The sequence below is a fragment of the Anomaloglossus baeobatrachus genome, chromosome 8, assembly GCF_048569485.1.
Source record: "Anomaloglossus baeobatrachus isolate aAnoBae1 chromosome 8, aAnoBae1.hap1, whole genome shotgun sequence".
In the NCBI taxonomy this organism is placed as follows: Eukaryota; Metazoa; Chordata; class Amphibia; order Anura; family Aromobatidae; genus Anomaloglossus; species Anomaloglossus baeobatrachus.
The window spans coordinates 12,265,676-12,290,975 of record NC_134360.1 but is presented as its reverse complement, the minus strand read 5'-3'; the positions used below and the strand labels follow the sequence as shown (position 1 = coordinate 12,290,975).

At 48.7% G+C, this 25,300-nt stretch overlaps 1 protein-coding gene and 1 long non-coding RNA gene across 2 annotated transcripts in view; one reads left to right on the top strand and one right to left on the bottom strand.

Annotated features, from left to right (window-relative positions):
* Positions 1–25,300, bottom strand: part of CACNA2D3 (calcium voltage-gated channel auxiliary subunit alpha2delta 3) — a 1,156,773-nt gene that overhangs the window by 371,171 nt on the left and 760,302 nt on the right. The window contains exon 18 of the mRNA XM_075321303.1: positions 12,400–12,483. Within this exon, the coding sequence (XP_075177418.1) occupies positions 12,400–12,483 (84 nt within the window). The remainder of the gene's footprint in view (positions 1–12,399; positions 12,484–25,300) is intronic.
* Positions 1–25,300, top strand: part of LOC142249597 (uncharacterized) — a 94,672-nt gene that overhangs the window by 16,264 nt on the left and 53,108 nt on the right. The gene's annotated exons all lie outside the window — the stretch shown is intronic.

Genomic DNA, 25,300 nt, shown 5'->3' with positions numbered 1-25,300 from the left:
AAATGGGCCGAGCCTGGGGCCAGGAGCCAACCCCCAGGTGTAAGGAAGCCCGGCTCAACCCCCAGTCGCAGCAAGTATGTGGGAGGACGCCCGGTCCTTCCTATTGTGCTGGATGGGATCCCTTTGAACGCCCTCCAGGATACGGGGTCCCAGGTAACAACCATCCCTTATAAACTGTACAAAAGATATTGGGCTGATTCAGACATTGACCATGGCCCAGATGATGATTTAACAATTGTGGCCAGTAATGGTCAGCCCTTGCCTTAAATTGGGTATAAGGAGGTAACCATTAAAGTGGGGCGGGTAGAATTGCCATGTCAGGGGATGATAATTATTGATCGCAAAGAATCTAACCCACTGCTAACCATTGGTACAAATATGATAGAAAATTGTATTGCTGAAGTGATAATTTTGTTGCAGCAGGCGTCTGAAGGTGCCAGCTCCGGGCAGCAGCGTGCCCTACAGAGGGAGATCAGAGCCCTGATGAGGAGGCAGCAGGTAGAGCTGGCCGGAGGAGGGATTCCCCCAAAAAGTGAAATGTTGATATGGTGTCGGGCAGCAATAGGCCTCAAGGGTCAGGACTACCATGCCTTGGTAGAACCATTGTATTCAGACAGCAGGCCTGGAGTCCTGATAGCCAGAGGGGTAGCAGACGTCCGCAAGGGGAGAGTGCCCGTCCGTGTCCTGAATTGTGGGGAGGAGGAAGCCAAATTGCCCCGGTACGCCACTGTAGCAAAACTGTACACTGTCAGTAACAATACCATCAAAGCAGTGGAACCCTTGATCCCGTCCGACTAGGCGGAAGACAATGGCTCCAAGGGGCAGCTGGAAGACTGGTGCCAAAAATTACATGTGGGCACCGACTCCACCCCCTCACACCAAAAGCATGGGGTTTACCGGGTGGTACAGGAATACGAGCGGGTCTTCAGCAAACACCCCCTAGATTTTGGGCAGGTAAAAGGGGTTAAACATCAAATCCCCACTGGTGACCATCATCCCATTAAAGAGAGATACCGCCCTGTACCCCCAGCACAGTATCAGCGTGCCAAAGAGATGTTACGGGAAATGAAGGAGGCTGGGGTTATCAGAGATAGCTGTAGCCCCTGGGCAGCTCCACTAGTGCTTGTAAAGAAAAAAGATGGTACAATGAGAATGTGCGTAGATTACAGGCAAATTAACCGCATTACACATAAAGATGCTTATCCACTGCCCAGAATAGAGGAGTCACTAACAGCCTTAAAGTCAGCTAACTATTTCTCCACCCTGGATCTCACCAGTGGGTATTGGCAGGTTCCTGTGGCAGAGGCGGACAAGAAGAAGACTGCATTCACGACACCAATGGGCCTCTGCGAGTTCAACTGTATGCCGTTCGGGCTCTGCAACGCCCCAGGAACATTTCAGAGATTGGAGTGCTGCTTGAGCCATTACAACTTTGAAACCGTGCTATTGTACCTGGATGAAGTCATAGTCTACTCCAAGACCTACGAAGACCACCTAAGGCACTTAGCAGAAGTGTTTGAGTCCTTGTCGGAGTATGGCCTGAAGATAAAGCCGTCCAAATGTCACCTCTTGAAGCCAAAGGTACAGTACTTGGGTCATGTGGTCAGCGCAAAAGGTGTGGCACCTGATCCAGAGAAAGTCACAGTAATCAAGGACTGGCCAAGACCCAACACGGTGAAGGAGGTGCGGCAGTTCCGTGGGCTGGTGGGCTACTACCGAAGGTTCATTGATGGTTTCACAAAGATAGCAGCGCCTCTTCAAGATCTCCTGGTGGGCCAGCCAAAGAAGGCTAAGAAGCAAAGCCCTCCATTTGAATGGAACAGCCAAATAGAAACATCTTTTGTCCGGCTGAAAGGGGCTCTCACTGGAGAAGAAATTCTGGCCTACCCTGACTACAGCCAGCCGTTTGTACTGTACACAGACGCCAGCAACGTGGGACTGGGAGCAGTTCTGTCCCAGGTGCAGGGAGGCAGAGAGAAGGTGATAGCTTACGCCAGTAGGAAGCTTCGTCCCACAGAAAGGAATCCAGAAAACTACAGTTCCTTCAAGCTAGAGTTCCTCGCTATTGTCTGGGCAGTGACTGAACGCTTCAAGCACTATCTGGTGTCGGCCAAGTTCACCATCTTCACGGACAACAATCCGTTGACACATCTGGCAACAGCCAAGTTAGGTGCGTTGGACCAGCGATGGATGGCCCGGCTGTCTAACTTTGACTTTACCATCAATTACCAGGCTGGCAAGAAGAATAACAACGCTGATGCGTTGTCCAGAATGCCTCACTTACCCGAGTCTGGAGAAGACCTGGATGAACTCGAAGAGATAGAGTTACCGGCTTTCCATCACCAAGGTGTCTCCCAGTGTGAGCATGCTGTAGGAGGGAAGCGCTCGAGCCCGCACGAGGTCTCGGTCAACCCATTACTCCACCATAATTGGGAAGAGACACAGAACGGTGACCCGGCCGTGCGATTGGTTAAAGAAAAGCTAGCACAAGCTGAGACCCATCTCGGTCCAGATGCTCCACAAGAAGCCCAGCAGCTGTGGAAGGAGAGGCGACGACTGTTCACCTACCAAGGCAAGCTATGCAAGAGATATGTCAACTGGCGAACGAATGAACTCGTCTGGCAGATAGTTGTCCCACAGAGGGATGCTCCAATGGTCCTAGCAGCTTACCATGATAAAGCAGGACACTTCGGGTGGAAGAAGTTGGAGACCCTACTCCGCGATCGGTTCTACTGGGTGCACATGAGAAAGGCAGTCGAGAAGTGGTGCCGAGACTGCGGTCCGTGTAACCTGAGGCGGAAGGATGATGCCAGCCAGAGGTCTCCCCTACAGCCAATTGTCACAAAGTTGGTGGCCCTGGACCACGTGAAGTTAACACCAAGCCGGTCAGGCTATGTGTACGCCCTCACTATTGTGGACCATTACTCTCGTTTCCTGGTAGTAATGCCTGTGAAGGACCAGACAGCCAGAACAGCAGCTAGAGCATTTCAAGCATACTTTTGTCAACCTCACGGTTATCCTGAAAGGGTACTGACTGATCAAGGTCCTGCATTCGAGGCAGAAGTGTTTCAAGAGTTCTGTAACATGTACAGCTGTAAGAAAATCAGAACAACACCGTACCACCCCCAAACCAATGGATTGTGTGAGAAGATGAACCATGTGGTTATTGATCTGCTCAAGACTCTACCTCTTGAAGAAAGAAACCAATGGCCAGAGAAGTTACCAGATCTAGTGGACTTGTACAATAATATCCCAGTAAACTCGACCAACTGCAGCCCTGCTTACCTGATGCGAGCAAGACCTGGCAAGTTACCTGTAGACTTTGAGATGGGAACTGTGTCACCTGAAGCGGGTCAAGAGATAGAAGATTGGGATACAGAGCGACAACAGCAGTACCGCAAGGTCCAGGAATGCGTAGAAAGGAGCCTGTCCCAAGCAAGAACGAGACAAGAGCAGAACTACAATCAAACGGCCCCAGCAACTCCCTTAGCACCTGGAGAACAGGTCCTTAAGAAAAAGCGGAGAGCGCATAAATTAGATGATCAGTGGGAGAATGAACCCTACACCATTATTCCCTCCAACTTTGACAATAGTAAAGTATGTCTCATAAGCAAAGATGAAGGCAAGACCTATCAAGCAGTTTCTAGAGACCGCCTGAAAGCGTGCCCTGAACGGTGCAAAATCCAAAAGGAAGTAGAAGAAGTACAAGAAAGTTCCCAAATTCAAGAAAAAGAGGAAGAGATGATCCAAACAATCCTTGGAAAATTCCCCAAAACTTGGACCCGAATAAATAATGCTATAGTGGTACCAGTCTTGACATTCCCGCAATTGGTCGAGCCAGAAACAGAAGAGGTTCCGGATCCACCTAAGGAACTGTCCGTCCCAACACAAGATGACACGCCAGCAGTGGAATAGGAGAATCAACCCCCTGCCAGTGGTGAACCTGTCGTACCCTTGGCGAATCTCAGACCACGTAGGCAACCATCACGCATACATACACCAAGTAGTCAGGGACAAACACCAGAGCTACGCAGGTCCCAACGCAGCACTCGGGGACAGCCCCCTCCAAGGTATAGAGAGTAAAAAGAAAAAGTACCTATTAGAATGTATTGCGAACGGATTGCGAGCTTACATATTTTGGGCCAAAATATAAACTAATATCTCACTATTTGAGGTATGGCACATTTTATCCATTTTTGCAGAATGTGTGTGGACCTTTTGAATTCAGGTGGTTAAATGGTGAGCCTGTCATGTGTTATGTACTCATAGTGCTAACTGACCCGCCTGGAACTGGTGTTGTGCGTCATTTATAGGCCATTATTCAGACACTGTGCGTCTCGTGTATCCGTGCGAGATGCACCTATATAGTGCTGTTTAGCCCGCCTGACCTGGGTTTCTAGCGTCATTTATAGGTTACAGTTCAGACACTGTGCATTTCACTCATTATATGATGGGCTCCCAGTGCAAGCCTTATTAGTGTGCATGTCTTATGCTAAGCAGCCGCCCCTCCCCCCTAGTGTGGAGGTTGAGTGGCTGTGACATCAGCATCTTGCACCTCGGCTGCAGCCATCTTTATGAGGAAGGCTCACCACATTCAGTGTGTGCACATATCATTTGTCTTGGCTCCTTTTTGGTGTTTTTTTGATATAGTTCTTTGTGGTTTTTCTAGAATGTATATACTTATTTAAAATGTCGTGTATAAAATGCTTTTTGTCTTAGGTGATTAAGTAAATGGACAATTGGGCCACTGGACTATGGGTGGCCAACACTTTAACTGTACATAGTTAGCACCAGTGTGCTCAGCACACCTGAAGAAAAACCCGTCCGGCGTGCATAGAGTGGGGTCATCAATACTCTGATGCATGCCCAGAGCCTACGTTGGGGGTTTTATCGCGGCGGGTCCCCCATGGAGCAGTGTAATGGACACCCGGCAGGGAGCCACACTGGACTCTTATAGTATTGTTTAAATTTGTAACGTTTAAGAAAATGTGCCTCCCATAATGGGATGAAATGTTCTAACATGTTATGTCTTGTTTTGTTTTCTTCAGTCCGGGAGTACTGAGTTTAACTAAGGGGGAGTGTGGCGCCCCAGGACCTGGTTGCCACAACAGCATTGCCCCTCCAAAGGGTTAATGCTGAGCCTGGAGGTAATTGGGGGAATCATTGGCCAGTAAGTTCAACATCCAACGCAGTTTCTCCCTCAGGCCAGCAGGGGGAGCTCTGAACCTGGAGTTCCAGGGAACATTCCTCAAGTCTGACCTGAGGGAGGAGTTTGTGTTCAGTCTGTGTAGAGAGAGCAGAGAGTGCAGACGCAGAGTGTGCTGTCCTGTGGAACTGGGGCCTAGAGCTGGAATAGCTTGGCCCAGTGAAGCAAGATTTGCAGAGAGGCACAGAAGAGACTCAGACATCGGAGTCTGTGGTTGCCAGGGTATAAAATCCTTCCCTGGTGGCCGAATCTGGAGGGCAGGAGAGCTGCAAGCCCCCTGGACCATCAGCAATCTGAAGGTACAGCTGCATTCCAAGGGCCCGGTGTGGACTCCAGCAGAGAAGCACCCGAGAGGGCCTGCGCAGCCTACCACACAGAAAAAGGGACGAACCACCGGTCGCAGCAGCAAGAGGGCCATTGCTAAATTCAGAGTGCAGGGTCCCGTAGAAGAAAAGAAAGAGCAGGGAGTAGGCCTCATACTCAACTGGCCAAAGAGATCACCCCCATGCACTTCCAGGCCGGCTGGATCATCTTTACCACCTGTGACGGTCTCCCAGGACTAAACTGTTGCCAAGTAAAAGAGGAGAAGGTAAAGAGACTACTGTTTGTGCCTGTTTCTTTCACTGCCTGTCGGCCCTGCACCGTATTATTCACACAACATCACACCATAGACTCTCACGAGCACCAACTGTTGCCCCGGGGTACCGCTCCACCTGTGGGGAGCAGGACCATCCGAGCTGCCATACCACCAGCCCCAGAGGCCCCATACAGCAGCGGCGGCTTAATAGCCGCAAACCACAGGTGGCGTCATGAAAATACAAACTTTAATCAACCCCACTGAAGCCATATTAATTGACTCCCGCCAGGGTCACGGAGTCGGCCCTGCCACCACTGACGACCCCCAGACTAGTCCGGCCTGGCACCGGGTGTCCCATAGCCCTGGGGTGAGCGAGTCACTACCTACCCACTTCTACCTACACCTTTTCCACCTACCCTCCTCTACCTACCCCTCCTCCAGCTATCCCACCTCCATCTACCCACCTCTACCTACCTCTTTTCCACCTACCCACCTCTGCCTACCCCACCTCTGCCTACCCCACCTCTGCCTACCCCTCCTCCGCTTCCCCCACCTCCACCTACCCTCCTCCACCTACCCCTCCTCTATCTACCCCTCTCTGCCTATCCACCTCTTCCTACCCCACCTCTGCCTACGCTCCTCCGCCTACCCCACCTACGCCTACTCCTCATCCGCCTACCCCTCCTCCGCCTGCCCCTCCTCCGCCTACCCCACCTCCGCCTACCCCTCCTCCGCCTACCCCTCCTCCGCCTACCCTCCTCCGCCTACCCCCCCACTGCCTTCCCACCTCTGCCTACCCTCCTCCGCCTACCCCTCATCTCGGCTGCAGATCTTCTTCAACGGTGACTATATACAGTCATTTTGGAGTCGATATTAATAAGTGACATTAGACGATTGTGAAGGTGTCACCATCATCACAATATATTGTTCTAATAGACTAAGGCGGGCTTTGCACACTACGACATCGCAGGCCGATGCTGCGATGCCGAGTGCGATAGTCCCCGCCCCCGTCGCAGCAGCGATATGTGGTGATAGCTGGCGTAGCGAAAGTTATCGCTACGCCAGCTTCACACACACACTCACCTGCCGTGCGACGTCCCTGTGGCCGGCGACCCGCCTCCTTGTTAAGGGGGCGGGTCGTGCGGCGTCACTGCGACGTCACACGGCAGGCGGCCAATCAGAGCGGAGGGGCGGAGATGAGCAGGATGTAAACATCCTGCCCACCTCCTTCCTTCCGCATATCCTACGGAAGCCGCAGTGAGGCCGGTAGGAGACGTTCCTCGCTCCTGCGACTTCACACACAGCGATGTGTGCTGCCGCAGGAGCGAGGAACAACATCGGACCGTCGCGTCAGCGTAATCATGGATTACGCCGACGCTGCACCGATGATACGATTACGACGCTTTTGCGCTCGTTAATCGTATCATCCAGCCTTTACACACTGCGATGTCGCATGCGATGCCGGAAGTGCGTCATTTTCAATTTGACCCCACCGGCATCGCATGCGACATCGCAGTGTGTAAAGGCTGGATGATACGATTAACGAGCGCAAAAGCGTCGTAATCGTATCATCGGTGCAGCGTCGGCGTAATCCATGATTACGCTGACGCGACGGTCCGATGTTGTTCCTCGCTCCTGCGGCCGCACACATCGCTGTGTGTGAAGTCGCAGGAGCGAGGAACGTCTCCTACCGGCCTCACTGCGGCTTCCGTAGGATATGCGGAAGGAAGGAGGTGGGCAGGATGTTTACATCCTGCTCATCTCCGCCCCTCCGCTCTGATTGGCCGCCTGCCGTGTGACGTCGCAGTGACGCCGCACGACCCGCCCCCTTAACAAGGAGGCGGGTCGCCGGCCACAGGGACGTCGCACGGCAGGTGAGTGTGTGTGTGAAGCTGGCGTAGCGATAACTTTCGCTACGCCAGCTATCACCACATATCGCTGCTGCGACGGGGGCGGGGACTATCGCACTCGGCATCGCAGCATCGGCCTGCGATGTCGTAGTGTGCAAACCCCGCCTAACTCTAATCCATTAAAAAAACAATGAAATCTCTTTATCCGGCAAAGTTTGGATCAGACCGGGGCTCATCTTCTCCGATGACTCACTCTGTAGATTGTCTCTTGCGGAGACCGGCATGTGAACCCAGTTTGGTGCCACTTATCCTATCCTCAAATGTTTCTCCCAAATGAACATTTGCAAAGGATTAAAAAGGAATTTTAGCCATGACAAAATCTAAAGATTAAAGAAGAGGACTCATCAAGGGCTGGCGTGATCTAGTATCAGTGGCATGTTTAATGCATTCAATTATGCACAATAACAAGAATGTCTTAAGTATTTCCAAACCACTTTTAAACATGTCCCCACTGCCAGAAAGCGATGACCCCCTTGGTGTACATATTCTTCAGTACTATGCATTCCTTCCTAAGAAGAGTTGCTTTGTGTCCAAATGGACAAAATATTGATTTTATCTGTAGCACTCTGACATATACCTGATTTAAAGGAGTTTTCCCAAGAACAAAGTTAATATTAAAGTTCATTTCAATAATGGAGCTTGGAATAATAATAATTTTCACAATTGGATGTAATATAAAATGTTCCTGTGCAGAGATAATCTTATATATGTGCCCTTGATAAGTACTGTGTAATGGCCGTGTCTGACCGTACAGGGAGCCCCTGCTATGTACTGTGTAATGGACGTGTGTGACCATGCAGGGTGTCCCTGCTATGTACTGTGTAATGGCCGTCTGACCGTACAGGGTGTCCCTGCTATGTACTGTGTAATGGCTGTGTCTGACCGTACAGGGAGTCCCTGCTATGTACTGTGTAATGGCCATGTCTGACCATGAAGGGTGTCCCTGCTTTGTATTGTGTAATGGCTGTGTGTGACCATGCAAGGTGTCCCTGCTTTGTATTGTGTAATGGCCATGTCTGACCATGCAAGGTGTCCCCGCTATGTACTGTGTAATGACCGTGTCTGACCATGCAGGGTGTCCTTGCTATGTACTGTGTAATGGCCGTGTCTGATCATGCAGGGTGTACTTGCTATGTACTGTGTAATGGCTGTGTCTGATCATTCAGGGTGTCCCTGCTATGTACTGTGTAATAGCCGGGTCTGACCGTGCAGGGTGTCTCGGCTATGTACTGTGTCATGGCTGTGTCTGACAGTACATAGTCTGGTCACACCACATCTCCTGGGCCGGGGAGGACGCAAAAGAGTATATAGACATTGCAGCACTGCATCATAGATGATTCTTTATGTGATGTAAAACATTTCCTTGCCTACTTTTAAAAAATGTTTTACCTCAAAGAAAGAATGATCTCTGATCCCGGCTGTAATGTCTGTATACTCTTTTGCATCGTCCCCTGCCCAGGTGATGTGGTATGATCAGACCAGGTCCTACACAGTCAGACACGGCCATTACACAGCACATAGCAGGGACACATATATAAGATTATCTCAGCACAGGAACATTTTTTTTCAAACATATCCAATTGTTTAAATTATTATTATTCCAAGGTCTATTGATTAAAATAAACTTTGTTAGTAGGAGAATCCTTTTAAGCTCCAATGTCCAGGAATATGCTGCCATATGTGGAACTAGGGAGTGTCCTCCCTAAGCTGCGCATCCGCACATCTGCGCAACATCTAAGCTCAGCCCAAACTCCATCAGTGGCGGCAACAACACTTCTAAAACAGCTATCTTATTTTCTAGATGTTCATAGATGGTGAATTATGGTTTTTTTACCTTTAGTAAAGAATTACAAGGAAATAAGATGCATTTTAAGACATTTTTCCCATATGTGTGTAATACTCTGCTCGTGTGTAATGTCTATATGCAGATTTGTATACACTGTGTATATGAGTGTGTAATGTAGAAAACTTTTTGCTCGATAACTTTCATCTCTCCTGATGTGACCTGATGTGAAAAGTCGCCTCTGTGATCTGTGAAGAACACTATAGGAACCAAGAAATAGACAATAAAATTGCCCACGTGCCGCAGCCTATAAAGAGAACTACACAGATACAGCACGTATACAATAAGTACCCAGAAACTGAACACATAACAGTGCTACCAGGGGCAGACACAGATAGAATGGGGCCCCTGTGTAATAAATGGAGCCATTTGCAGGCCAATGGCTCATCATAATGTACCCAATTAAGTGCCTGTGAAAGTGGATGCGGACCCTCGCTTTGGGCCGCTTCACAGGATGCACCAATGGTACCTCTGCCCCTGAGTGCCCAAAATAGAGCTATACCCAAATCCAGAGTCTAGTGAACATGATTGCACCAGGTTTTCAGACTCTAAGCACCCAATCCATTCTTGCATTTGCACCTTTTTTCTGCCTAGGTTTTGCTGTTTTTAATTTGTGCCTTATTACTCTTTTAAATGTCTATTTTATGGGTCCTGCTTTTTTACTGTTTCTCATTGTGGGCAATGATTTGGGTCTCTGGATGTTTTCAGCTAATTAATTAATTAATTGAGACTATTTTTAATATTTGCAGTAAGATTTAACGGGTAACATTTCTCCTTGTGGAGAGAGACATGCCTGTGTAAGGAGGCTTATGAGCCAGGCAACGCTACTCTGGAAACTAAATATGCAAATTGCTTCTTCAGAGAGAAAGAGGACTCTTGTGCCTCCTATTGGAAGTAGCAATCCTAAGGGGTACTTTGCACGTTGCGTCATCGCTAGCATCGGCTAGCGATGCCGAACACGATAGTCCCCGCCCCCGTCGCACATGCGATATCTTGTGATTGCTGGTGTAGTGAACATTATCGCTACGGCAGCTTCACACGCACTTACCTGCCCTGCGACATCGCTCTGGCCGGCGAACCACCTCCTTCCTAAGGGGGCGGGTCGTGCGGCCTCACAGCGACGTCACACGGCAGGCGGCCAATAGAAGAGGAGGGGCGGAGATGAGCGAGACGTAAACACACAGCGATGTGTGCTGCCGCAGGAACGAGGAACAACATCGTATCTCCTATTGGTGCGACATTATGAAAATGACCGACACTACACAGATCACCGATTTACGACGCTTTTGCGATCGTTTATTGGCGCATCTAGGCTTTACACGTTGCGACGTCGTTACTTTCGATTTGACCCCGACGATATCGCAGTAGCGATGTCACAGTGTGCAAAGTACTCCTTAATGTTAATATTGACCCTCTAAAGAAGATTTACATATGACTTAACTGTTTGCATTAAGATTTAAGTGTAACATTTCTCCTTGTGGGGAGTGACATGCCAGTATGAGGAGGCTCGTGAGCCAGGCAATGCTCTCCTGTGAAACTAAATATTCTAATAAATTGTCTCTTCAGAGAGAAATAGAACTTGAACTCTAGCGCCTCCTATTGGAAGTAGCAATCCTAAAAGTCAATATCAACTTTTTAACGAGCATTGCCATATGACTTAAATGTTTGCACTAATGTATACTACAGCACCCCTCCCCCCTCCCCTGGAGAAATGTTATGTACGTCTTGACGTTTTTTGTGCAAATTGTGCAACATTTTCAAAGAACTTGTGGCTTTTGGCTCTAAAAAGTTTCAGATTAAAAAACGAGAGTAAAGAATATATTTGTTTTTGAAGAAACTGCCAAAAGGACATCAACAAATACCACAAGATGAAAAAAGAAGAACACAAGTGATACTTATGTAGCAATCTGTTTTTTAACATTTTTTTCGGACATATTGGTAAACAATAATAATTAGATATTAGTATAAGTAATCGATGTCTCTGAAATTCTGATATGAGACATCAGAATCTCAAATTCTTCAGCTTCAAAAAAGCACGGACGCCTTCAATTTTTTTTAAGGACAGAATAAAAAAGTGCCCTATATTTACAGACCGTCCTGAGGTGAAAAATCCAGGGGAATCAGGAATAAAAACATCATTAATCCTGCGCTGCTGTTGGTGAACATAAAAGGTGGTTTATTCAACGCGTTTCGAAGAGAACTTCACTTCTTCATCAGGAAAGGCCTGCAAAATCTTTCCTGATGAAGAAGTGAAGTTCACTTCGAAATGCGTTGAAAAAGACACCTTTTGGATTTCTTCACCGACAGCAGCGCAGGATTAATGATGTTTTTACTCCTGCTTTCCCCTGGATTTTGCACCTTCGCTCTTGTGGTGCTTGGTCTGTGCAGCAGCTGTACGTGCGATTTATGTTGGTTGTGGGTAACATAACCTGACTAGGTGAGTGGTTTGCCTCTTTATCCTTCTGGTATTTTTGGGTAAGACTCTACTGCACTTTTTATCTGCAGATTTTCACTTTATACAGACTGTCCTGGAATTTCTGGAAGATTGTCAACCGTGCGCCAGAGATGACTAGTCCGGCTCCACCCCCGGCCGTCCTTTCAGGGTGATTGACAGGTCTCTCCCTCTGTACACAAGAGGACGAGACCCTTCATCAGAAGCACAGGTGCATTGAGAAGCCGGCTGGGGGCGACACTGAACTAGTCTAGTCCCCGGCTGGATCCTTCTCTGAAACGGCGGGGGAATAATATACAATTGTGAGTCAGTCTCTGATTCATGCAGTTTAAGCACCATGAAATGCCTGAAAGGTTCACTAAGTCTTTTAAGTAATACTAATGAGTCACTAATATCTTAGTGTTGACTTACCACATCATCCCGGTCTTCCCACTCCACTTCAGATAAGTCCACGCTGCTGTAATTGGGTTTCCTGCGTTTTTTTCCTTCTTCATACTGAAAGAAAATAAAAAATCTCAGTAAAGATCTGAAGAAGTCAAAAGGTGAAACTATCACAAAATACCACAAATAATAACATTCTGCCTCTGATGACAATTGTCACATTTGGCGCCAAGTATGGCGGCACACACAATGCAACAGACACCAAAAGGATTCCAATGGACCCCATTATAATTCCAGGTGACTCGTTGGCTCAGGTGGACAGCAAGAAGGGGTTGTTTGCAGCACCTTTGGTAGACTCCTCACTCAAAGGAGTTAGGATGCAACTCAGCTCCAAGGGATCATTCAAAGGAGTTGGGACGCAACGTAGGTCTAAGGGATCACTCAGAGGAATTGGGATGCAAGTCAGGTCCATGGGATCACTCAAAGAAGTTGGGAAACAGCTCAGGTTCAAGGGATCACTCAAAGGAATTGGGATGCAACTCAAGTCCAAGGGGTCATTCAAAGTAGTTGGACGCAACTCAGGTCTAAAGGTGGCTTTACACACTGCAACATCGCAAACAACATCGCTGTAACGTCACCGGTTTTGTGACGTTATAGCGACCTCCCCAGCGACATTGCAGTGTGTGAAACACATCAGCTCCTGGCCCCTGCTGTGAAGTTGCTGATCGCTACAAATCGTTCAGGACCATTCTTAGGTCCTTTGTTTCCCGCTGTGCAGCAAAGTCTCAGTGTGTAAAGGGGACTTTACAGCGACTTCGTTAGCGACTTCCCTTTCAAAAAGCTGCTTTACAACGTCCCCAATGACTAGCTAGGTCGTTCTGCAGGTCCGGATCGCTGTTGCGTCGTTGGCCAGGTCTGCCTGTTTGACAGCTCACCAGAGACTTTGTAGCGATCCCGGCCAGGTTGGGATCGCTGGTGGGATCGCTAGAAAGTCTCAGTGTGTAAAGGGGCCTTAAGGGATCACAAGGAATTAGGATGCAAGTCAGGTCCAAGGGATCACACAAAGAAGTTGGGACACAACTCAGGTTCAAGGGATCACTCAAAGGAGTTGTAATGCAACTCAGGTCCAAGGGATCTCTCAAAGAAGTTGGGACACAACTCAGGTTCAAAGGATCACTCAAAGGAATTGGGATGCAACTCAGGTCCAAGTGATGACTCAAAGGAGTTGGGATGCAGCTCAGATCAAAGGGATCACTCAAAGGAATTGGGATGCAACTCAGGTCCAAGGGGTCATTCAAAGGAGTTGGGACACAACTCAGGTCTAAGGAATCACAAGGAATTAGGATGCAAGTCAGGTCCAAGGGATCACACAAAGAAGTTGGGACACAGCTAAGGTTCAAGGGATCACTCAAAGGAATTGGGATGCAAATCAGGTCCATAGGATCACTCAAAGAAGTTGTAATGCAACTCAGGTCCAAGGGATCTCTCAAAGAAGTTGGGACACAACTCAGGTTCAAAGGATCACTCAAAGGAATTGGGATGCAACTCAGATCAAAGGGATCACTGAAAGGCATTGGGACACAACTCAGGTCCAAGTGATGACTCAAAGGAGTTGGGATGCAGCTCAGATCAAAGGGATCACTCAAAGGAATTGGGATGCAAGTCAGGTCCAAAGAATAATTCAAAGACATTAAGATGCAGCTCAGGTCCAGGGGATCACTCAAAGAAGTTGGGACACAAGTCAGCTCGATGGCTCAGGTGGTGATCAGTCTTAAGATGGATTCTACAATAGAAGATACAATATGGATACTGTTCACCTGTTTCTGTGTCGGAGCCATACTAGCCAGCTTTACATATTGGACTTGTTCCCCATTGAACCCCTATACTCCTAAACAGTTGAGCCCCTTTGTCCCAAAAACCCCACATCATGAAGGTGTTAACGTGTTTGTGTACATTCCAAAAATGATGAATCCTGGACATTGTCTCGGAGGAATATCTGTGGCTTCGTATTTTTAAATTCCAGAGAACTTATTTATTGAGGAATGGAAGCGTTTTCTAAAGTCAGAGCACAAATATGTTATACATTTCAGCTGGCCCTTTGCCTTGAAGTCTAGACTGCAATTAGGTAGGGCAATCTATATTTTTTGGCCAGCATGACTGCATTGGGTCATTACGGTATTAATTTTGGATACTGCAGGATACAGAGGTGCTCACACCTCTCCGTGAAATCAAGGATGTGGGAGTGCGAGTTATTTTCGAGATGATTTAGACCACAATGTTTTGCTTGATGAGGCCTCTGGTATCTGTTGTGTTTTTGTGAAGGTGTTTAGAGCGAGGCGGCTCGGTGGCCTCCGAGAACGTCTCCAAATAGAAGAGAAAATGTGTTTATCCCGAGACGGAAAAATAAACATTGCAATGAAACATCAAAATCAAAGAATCAATTTTACAAAATCGAAGTAAACAATTATAAGTATCCGCCACTACAGATACCCATGAAAAAGGCGATTAGGTCGAAACGTAGGGACATTGTCTGTCGGTGAATCAATAAAATATCCTTTTGTTGCAACTTTTTCAATTGTCACATCTCCAGTGCAGAAGGCTTCTACATTTATTAAATTGTACCATCTTCCTTCTTGGCACGGAAACATTCCCCCTTTGGATGAACCCTTATACCTTCATTACCTAAAGTACATTGTGTCAAAAAGTAAAAAACAACCTCACCTTAGGACTCAAATAAACCCTGAATATTTGTATCCAGCTGCTCTGTGTTCTATAAAAAAATGACCTTGGACAGAAAAAGTGCACAAACCGGGGGCCATTTACTGGAGCAACGTATGACAAATTAGACAGGCGGGTGTGACCACACTGCGCCCCATCCATGTCTCACCCCAATACACGTATATTGGCACAGCTTGCCAGGATCAACGTATAAATGCCAAAAGTCAAAATATTTTTGCGCAGCGGCCGAGTTGGGCAAAAATTTTGAGAGTTACTAAGATGTGTAAGCCAAATTTTTGGTGTAAACCCCGAGATGAATTGTCCCCAATATCTTTATTATAACTATATGATTGTGTATTTTCTACAAAGCTGAAGTTTAATTTCCCCAGCCACGCCAGCTTTGTCAGAGCCTGTTAAAAATGGCAAAGCAAACGCTTCCTTCCTTCCCCCTTACGTTCTTCTTTCATTCCTTTCTTTCTTTCTTCCTTACTTCCTCCATTTTTCCTTTCTTTTTCTTCCCTCTTTTCTTATTTCCTTCTTTCTCTCCTTTTTTCCTTACTTCTTTCCTCCCTCAATCCTTCTCTTTTTTTCCTCCCTTCCTTCCTGCCTTCCTTCCCTCTTTCCTTTCTTTGTTCCATTCTTTTTTCCTTCCTTTCTGCCCCCTTTCCTTCATTCCTTTTGTCTCTTTCTTCCTTCCTTTCTTACTTCCCTCCTGCCTTCCCACCTTCCTTCCTTTTTTCTCTCTTTTTTTCCTTCCTTCCTTCCTTCCTCCCTCTATACTTCTCTCTTTTTTTCCTTCCTTCCTTCCTTCCCTCCTTCCTTCCTCCCTCTATACTTCTGTCTTTTTTTCCTCCCTTCCTGCCTTCCTTCCCTCTTTCTTTCCTTTCTTCAATTCTTTTTTTATTCCTTCCTTTCTTCGTCCAACCTTCTCTTTTCTCCCTTTTTCCTTCTACCTTCTTCCCTCTTTCCTTCCTCTTTCCATCCTTCCCTCTTTCCATCTTTCGCTCTTTCCTTTCTTCCACCTTAAAATCCTTCCTTGCTCCATCCATTACTCACTTTTTTCTTCCTTCGTTCCTCTTTCCATCCTTCCCTCCTTCCCCCATCCTTTATACTTCTCTCTTTTTTCCTTCCTTCCTTCCCTCTTTCCTTCCTTTCTTTAATTCTTTTTTTATTCCTTCCTTCCTCCAACCTTCTCTTTTCTTCCTTTTTTCCTTCTACCTTCCTTCCCTCTTTCCTTCCTTCCTCTTTCCATCCTTCCTCTTTCCATCCTTCCCTCTTTCCATCTTTCGCTCTTTCCTTTCTTCCGCCTCAACTTCCTTCCTTCCTCCTTCCATTCTTCACTTTTTCCTTCCTTCCTTGCTTCCTCTTTCCATCCTTCCCTGTTTCCTTCCTTCCCTCTTTTCAACTTCCATCCTTCCCTCTTTCCTTCCTTCCTCTTTCCATTCTTCCCTCTTTCCTACCTTCCTTACTTCCTTCCTTTCTTTCATTCTTTCTTCCTGTTTCTCTTTCTGTTTTAGGAACTTTTTTATTATAAGGCCCCAATACACAATAGCATTGTCAAAGACAGTGGAGAATAAGTGATAGGGACTGAAGGATAGTGATTTTCAATATATAGGATAATGCCCATAAAGTGTCGTTAATATCTTCTGCCTTTCCGCCTATGGCACTGACATATTGTGGTGACCGTATTTTATTATTCCCCCAGCCGGATGATTATCTTCTCTTCCTCTTCCATTGAGCAGACGTTCGGGAAGACACCAGAGAGTCTCCAGTGTCGGAGACTGCTGAGTACCGGTAGACCTGCAGCAATAAGTAGACCTCACCCCCTTAGTCTTCCTGGTGGCGCTAATGTGACGCCCTGGACCCCAGGTGTCACAGGTTACTACACTCACCACATACACCCCCCACACTAGAAAGGTACCACCAGTCAACCACAAAGACCTGATTGCCACCCTCAGAGTCAGACAGGCACACCAGGTGGGCGGAGTCAGGTGGAAAGACACGCCCCCGAGGAGTCTGCTGGCCTGAGGCAGGAAAACAGTAGACAGTTCAGTTCAGTACAGTAGAGTAGAGAGTAGTGGAGTACGGTTCTGCGCAGGGCCTAGGTTGGAGCCTAGGACCCCCAAACAGTCAGGCAGGCAGACGGCAGTGGCCGCCTGCAGGAGACCGGGAATACGACAGGTGGAACCATGAGGGATCGGGACAAGGTAGTGGCCCGCCGGAACCGAACCGGGGAGCCAACAGGATACCGGAGCAACAGGCAGGGTACTCAGACCCCAAACTAGGCTATACGCCACCACCATAGTCAGATTAACTGATTGCGGTCTGGACCTCAGGGGTTCATTCCCACCAAAGTCCCGATTAAAGGCAACAGCTCAACCCTTCCGGATAAGAGCAACCGCCAGAGGCCAGAGATCCAAGGGCCAGCGTCTGCGGGCAAAAGGGGCTCCTACGACACATACACGCCGGGCAGCGGACTACCAGTGCCCAGGCACAGTGGTCACACTACAAACCCAGGTGCAGGAGAAAGGCTAACATTGCCAACCCGACCAGGAAGCTGCAGCCGGCTGCGGGCCCCGTTCATACCTCCGTTTGGTTTACCAGTGACTCTGTGTGGTTTAATAATGAGTACACCAGTGGCATCTGGCACCGCACCGCGCCCCTGCGCCCTGCATCCCGACCCTCGCACAACCGGGCCCTGGGACCAACATCCCTTACCCACGGAGGGGTCAACACCTAGCTGCGCCACTACACTGCTCCCGGGAGTCCCCGTACCTTCACCGCAGCGGTGGTGCCCACCATCACCACAACCTGTGGGTGGCATCACGAACAATCATCCCAAAACCAAACACCCGCGTTCCCCCGCGCGTAGCGCCAACCCCCCTTGCAGAGCGACGTGACCCCCGGGTCCGTGAGAGGCTCGAGCCACCGCCCGCAGTACGAGCACGAATCCGAGTGGCTCGGCGGTCGCAGCCGAGGCCGCGGGGCGGTACACTATTGGTATGATCTGCGCTTCCTGGGCCTCTCGGTCTGTCTATTGCTCGCACCTGTCATATCCATATATGCACTCACATGTCTATATACCAGTCGGATAGATCCACCTACACCGTTGGCGTCCTACAGTTATTTTGCCGGTACCTGACCGGTATCGCACCCTTACATGTACCGGTGCTATCGCCCGTTCCCTACTTTCTTGTATCCGGTTCCATCCTCGGCTTTTTTATTTCCAGAATCCGCATCCTTCGTGCCAGGAGAGTTAATTATAAATGAGTGAATGTGTATTTATTTACCTGCGCCGCTGACGGAAGCTCAAAGGAAAGAAAACAGAATCTTTCCAGGAAAAGCGGCTTAGCATTTATTAAGAAACAGAACCCGCAGTCTGTGAAATGAGCTGTCATTGCAGATCCACAAAGACCGGAGGCAGGAGAGAAAAAGTCACGGGAGCAAAACCCCATAGGGAGATTTTATAGCAGTGACTGATCGGCCACAAAAAAGGCGAAATATTAGAAAGTCCCAAAATCCAGCGCAGGATGAATGTGCCAGACGAAAGCCGACAGTCAGGAGCAGGAAATTCCTCCAGCTTAATAGCTGATAATTATGCTAATGCCGCTCAAATAGCTGAAATTCTGCATTTTATAGAGACCGGCAGCACCTGGACGGCTGCGAAATACAGGTTATCTGCGGCTCAGATACAGGACTTAGGTATGTGACCAAACCGTACATCTAATGCCCCGGGAATGGAGCAAACGACACAAGAGGTGGAAAGAGCAGATTAAGGAGAACCCATGGGAAAGACAGAACGAAAACCTTCCCACATTATCATAGAAGATACAAAAGCAAATATGAAAGTTACCTAAATATTTACTGTGTTATTCTGCAGCAAAATACAAATTTTGTTTTGCAACATTAATGGTTTGTGCAGTTGTAGCGAAAGGGCACGGGCAAGAGACCCACTGAGGGCAACGACTGCAAAAAATGTGCTGGGGATTTCTCTGGGTGCTGCAGTGTCTTCTACACCTCCAAAAACATTCTGATAGGGAATTTATAGTGATGAGCGGACACTACCATGCTCAGGTACTTTGTACTGGTAACTAGTGATGAGCGGGCACTACCATGCTCAAATGCTCAGTACTGGTAACTAGTGATGAGCGGCCACTACCATGCCCGGGTGCTCAGTACTGGTAACTAGTGATGAGCGGGCACTACCATGCTCGGGTGCTCAGTACTCGTAACTAGTGATGAGCGGGCACAACCATGCTCGGGTGCTCTGTACTGGTAACTAGTGATGAGCGGGCACTACCATGCTCGGGTGCTCAGTACTGGTAACTAGTGATGAGCGGGCACTACCATGCTCGGGTGCTCAGTACTCGTAACTAGTGATGAGCGGGCACAACCATGCTCGGGTGCTCTGTACTGGTAACTAGTGATGAGCGGGCACTACTATGCTCGGGTGCTCAGTACTGGTAACTAGTGATGAGCGGGCACTACCATGCTCAGGTGCTCAGTACTGGTAACTAGTGATGAGCGGGCACTACCATGCTCAAGTGCTCTGTACTGGTAACTAGTGATGAGCGGGCACTACCATGCTCGGGTGCTCTGTACTGGTAACTAGTGATGAGCAGGCACTACCATGCTCAAGTGCTCTGTACTGGTAACTAGTGATGAGCAGGCACTACCATGCTCGGGTGCTCAGTACTGGTAACTAGTGATGAGCGGATACTACCATGCTCAAGTGCTCTGTACTGGTAACTAGTGATGAGCGGGCACTACCATGCTCGGGTGCTCTGTACTGGTAACTAGTGATGAGCGGGCACTACCATGCTCGGGTGCTCTGTACTGGTAACTAGTGATGAGCGGGCACTACCATGCTCGAGTGCTCTGTACTGGTAACTAGTGATGAGCGGGCACTACCATGCTCGGGTGCTCAGTACTGGTAACTAGTGATGAGCAGGCACTACCATGCTCGGGTGCTCTGTACTGGTAACTAGTGATGAGCGGGCACTACCATGCTCGGGTGCTCTGTACTGGTAACTAGTGATGAGCGGGCACTACCATGCTCGGGTGCTCTGTACTGGTAACTAGTGATGAGCGGGCACTACCATGCTCGGGTGCTCAGTACTGGTAACTAGTGATGAGCAGGCACTACCATGCTCGGGTGCTCTGTACTGGTAACTAGTGATGAGCGGGCACTACCATGCTCGAGTGCTCTGTACTGGTAACTAGTGATGAGCGGGCACTACCATGCTCGGGTGCTCAGTACTGGTAACTAGTGATGAGCGGGCACTACCATGCTCAGGTGCTCGGTACTGGTAACTAGTGATGAGCGGGCACTACCATGCTCAGGTGCTCAATACTGGTAACTAGTGATGAGTGGGCACTACCATGCTCGGATGTTCAGTACTGGTAACTAGTGATGAGCGGGCACTACCATGCTCGGGTGCTAAGTACTGGTAACTAGTGATGAGCAGGCACTACCATGCTCGGGTGTTCAGTACTGGTAACTAGTGATGAGCGGGCACTACCATGCTCGGGTGCTCAGTACTGGTAACTAGTGATGAGCGAGCACTACCATGCTCAGGTGCTCAGTACTGGTAACTAGTGATGAGCGGGCACTACCATGCTCAGGTGCTCAGTACTGGTAACTAGTGATGAGCGGGCACTACCAGGCTCAGGTGCTCAGTACTGGTAACTAGTGATGAGCGGGCACTACCATGCTCGGGTGCTCTGTACTGGTAACTAGTGATGAGCGAGCACTACCATGCTCAGGTGCTCAGTACTCGTAACTAGTGATGAGCGGGCACTACCAGGCTCAGGTGCTCAGTACTGGTAACTAGTGATGAGCGGGCACTACCATGCTCAGGTGCTCAATACTGGTAACTAGTGATGAGCGGACACTACCATGCTCGGGTGCTCAGTACTGGTAACTAGTGATGAGCGGGCACTACCATGCTCGGGTGCTCTGTACTGGTAACTAGTGATGAGCGAGCACTACCATGCTCAGGTGCTCAGTACTGGTAATTAGTGATGAGCGGGCACTACCATGCTCAGGTGCTCAGTACTGGTAACTAGTGATGAGCGGGCACTACCATGCTCGGGTGCTCAGTACTGATAACTAGTGATGAGTGGGCACTACCATGCTCAGGTGCTCAGTACTGGTAACTAGTGATGAGTGGGCACTACCTTGCTCAGGTGCTCTGTACTGGTAACTAGTGATGAGTGGGCACTACCATGCTCGGGTGCTCTGTATTCGTAACTAGTGATGAGCGAGCACTACCATGCTCAGGTGCTCAGTACTCGTAACTAGTGATGAGCGGGCACTACCAGGCTCAGGTGCTCAGTACTGGTAACTAGTGATGAGCGGGCACTACCATGCTCAGGTGCTCAATACTGGTAACTAGTGATGAGCGGACACTACCATGCTCGGGTGCTCAGTACTGGTAACTAGTGATGAGCGGGCACTACCATGCTCGGGTGCTCTGTACTGGTAACTAGTGATGAGCGAGCACTACCATGCTCAGGTGCTCAGTACTGGTAATTAGTGATGAGCGGGCACTACCATGCTCAGGTGCTCAGTACTGGTAACTAGTGATGAGCGGGCACTACCATGCTCGGGTGCTCAGTACTGATAACTAGTGATGAGTGGGCACTACCATGCTCAGGTGCTCAGTACTGGTAACTAGTGATGAGTGGGCACTACCATGCTCAGGTGCTCTGTACTGGTAACTAGTGATGAGTGGGCACTACCATGCTCGGGTGCTCTGTATTCGTAACTAGTGATGAGCGAGCACTGCTCCTCTCTCTCCTGTAGAGTATAACCTTTTATGGTCAATAGGGTCCTCTCTCTCCTGTAGAGTGTAAGATCTTATGGTCAGCAGGGCCCTCTCTCTCTCCTGTAGAGTGTAAGCTCTTATGGTCAGTGGGGTCCTCTCTCTCTCCTGTAGAGTGTAAGCTCTTATGGTCAGCGGGATCATCTCTCTCCTGTAGAGTGCAAGCTCTTATGGTCAGTGGGGTCCTCTCTCTCCTGTAGAGTGTAAGCTCTTATGGTCAGTGGGGTCCTCTCTCTCCTGTAGAGTGTAAGCTCTTATGGTTAGTGGGGTCCTCTCTCTCTCTCCTGTAGAGTGTAAGCGCTTATGATCAGTAGGGTCCTCTCTCTCCTGTAGAGCGTAAGCTCTTATGGTCAGTGGGGTCCTCTCTCTCCTGTAGAGTGTAAACTCTTATGGTCAGTGGGGTCCTCTCTCTCCTGTAGAGTATAAACTCTTATGGTCAGTGGGGTTCTCTCTCCAGTAGAGTGTAAGCTCTTATGGTCAGTGGGGTCCTCTGTCTTCAGTAGAGTGTAAGCTCTTATGGTCAGTGGGGTCCTCTCTCTCCTGTAGAGTGTAAGCTCTTATGGTCAGTGGGGTCCTCTCTCTCCTGTAGAGTGTAAGCTCTTATGGTCAGTGGGGTCCTCTCTCTCCTGTAGAGTGTAAACTCTTATGGTCAGTGGGGTCCTCTCTCTCCTGTAGAGTGTAAACTCTTATGGTCAGTGGGGTCCTCTCTCTCCTGTAGAGTGTAAACTCTTATGGTCAGTGGGGTCCTCTCTCTCCTGTAGAGTGTAAACTCTTATGGTCAGTGGGGTTCTCTCTCCAGTAGAGTGTAAGCTCTTATGGTCAGTGGGGTCCTCTGTCTTCAGTAGAGTGTAAGCTCTTATGGTCAGTGGGGTCCTCTCTCTCCTGTAGAGTGTAAGCTCTTATGGTCAGTGCAGTCCTCTCTCTCTCCTGTAGAGTGTAAGCTCTTATGGTCAGTGGGGTCCTCTCTCTCCTGTAGAGTGTAAGCTCTTATGGTCAGTGGGGTCCTTTCTCTCCTGTAGAGTGTAAACTCTTATGGTCAGTGGGGTCCTCTCTCTCCTGTAGAGTGTAAACTCTTATGGTCAGTGGGGTCCTCTCTCTCCTGTAGAGTGTAAACTCTTATGGTCAGTGGGGTTCTCTCTCCAGTAGAGTGTAAGCTCTTATGGTCAGTGGGGTCCTCTGTCTTCAGTAGAGTGTAAGCTCTTATGGTCAGTGGGATCCTCTCTCTCCTGTAGAGTGTAAGCTCTTATGGTCAGTGGGGTCCTCTCTCTCCTGTAGAGTGTAAGCTCTTATGGTCAGTGGGGTCCTCTGTCTTCAGTAGAGTGTAAGCTCTTATGGTCAGTGGGGTCCTCTCTCTCCAGTAGAGTGTAAGCTCTTAAGGGTGCTTTACACGCTGTGACATCACTAGCAATTGCTAGCGATGTTGTGCGCGATAGTCCCCGCCCCCGTCGTGTGTGCGATATTGTGTGATCGCTGCTGTAGCGAACATAATCGCTACGGCTGCGTCACACGCACATATCTGGTCAGCGACGTCACCCTGGCAGGCGATCCGCCTCCTTTCTAAGGGGGCGGTCCCTGCGGCGTCATAGTGACGTCACACGACAGCCGTCCAATAGCAGAGGAGGGGCGGAGATGATCGGCTGGAACATCCCGCCCACCTCCTTCCTTCCTCATTGCTGGTGGAGGCAGGTAGGAGATGTTCCTCGTTCCTGCGGTGTCATACATAGCGATGTTCGCTGCCGCAGGAACGAAGAACAACATCGCTACTCACCAGACAACGATATTTGGTGTTAGCACGACCTCTCCAAAACCAACGATTTTTGTCTCTTTTGCGATCGTTTAAGATCGCTCGTACGGGTCTCACGCTGCGATGTCGCTAACGACGCCCGATGTGCGTCACAAACACCGTGACCCCGACGATAAATCGTTAGCGATATTGCAGCATGTAAAGCACGCTTTATAGTCAGCGGGGTCCCATCTATGTCCTATAGAGTGTAAGCTCTTCTGGACACTTAGTGGTCTCTCTGTGTCTTCTCCGAGCAATTTCAGGCTTTCCACTATTGAGATTCGTGCAAATTTAGTCATCGCAAATAGTGATGGGCGATCCCCCGATAGTCGGGATCAGGAGCCTCGCCTGATCGCTTTGTAAAGATTGGGATCGAGATAACGCAGGAAATTGATGATGTTATAGTCATGTGACCAGTCTGTAACCAACAAGGTAATACAACATTCACACCTGACTGGTCACATGGCCATGATGTCACTGAAGGTCCTTTAAACCTGGGGCACAGCAATGATCGGACTCGGAAGCGGAAGCGGCCGGGAGACAGCGGTTGAGCGGGTCTGCAGGACGCGTCGAGGGACCTTTAAGTATTATCAGAATGTTTTCTAATAATGTGCTTGGGTTTTTTTTACAGCCCCTGGACCCAATGTGGAAAACGAGCTTCCCAGGAAAGTGATCGGGATCGTGTGCACAATCACTATGTGATCGGTACGATCGCACATCACTAATCGCAAATAGAATTTTCTAGAAATTGTTGGTAAATTTAAATTTTAAAAGATGGTGTCTTCTCTTATTGTTTCCCTCCTGTGTCCATCTCACAGTCTTGTACTAACTTTTGCGATACAGCGGCGCTCAGCTTTTCTATACAGCAGATACAGCAGCGCTGAGCTTTTCTATACAGCAGATACAGCGGCGCTGAGCTTTTCTATACAGCAGATACAGCGGCGCTGAGTATTTCTATACAGCAGATACAGCGGCGCTGAGCTTTTCTATACAGCAGATACAGCGGCGCTGAGTATTTCTATACAGCAGATACAGCCAGCGGCGCTGAGTATTTCTATACAGCAGATACAGTGGCGCTGAGTATTTCTATACAGCAGATACAGCGGCGCTGAGTATTTCTATACAGCAGATACAGTGGCGCTGAGTATTTCTAAACAGCAGATACAGCGGCGCTGAGCTTTTCTATACAGCAGATACAGCGGCGCTGAGCTTTTCTAAACAGCAGATACAGCGGTGCTGAGCTTTTCTATACAGCAGATACAGTGGCGCTGATTATTTCTATACAGCAGATACAGCGGCGCTGAGCTTTTCTATACAGCAGATACAGCGGCACTGAGCTTTTCTATACAGCAGATACAGCGGCGCTGAGCTTTTCTATACAGCAGATACAGTGGCGCTGATTATTTCTATACAGCAGATACAGCAGCGCTGAGCTTTTCTAAACAGCAGATACAGCGGCACTGAGCTTTTCTATACAGCAGATACAGCGGCGCTGAGTTTTTCTATACAGCAGATACAACGGCACTGAGCTTTTCTATACAGCAGATACAACGGTGCTGAGTATTTCTATACAGCAGATTCAGCGGCGCTGAGTATTTCTATA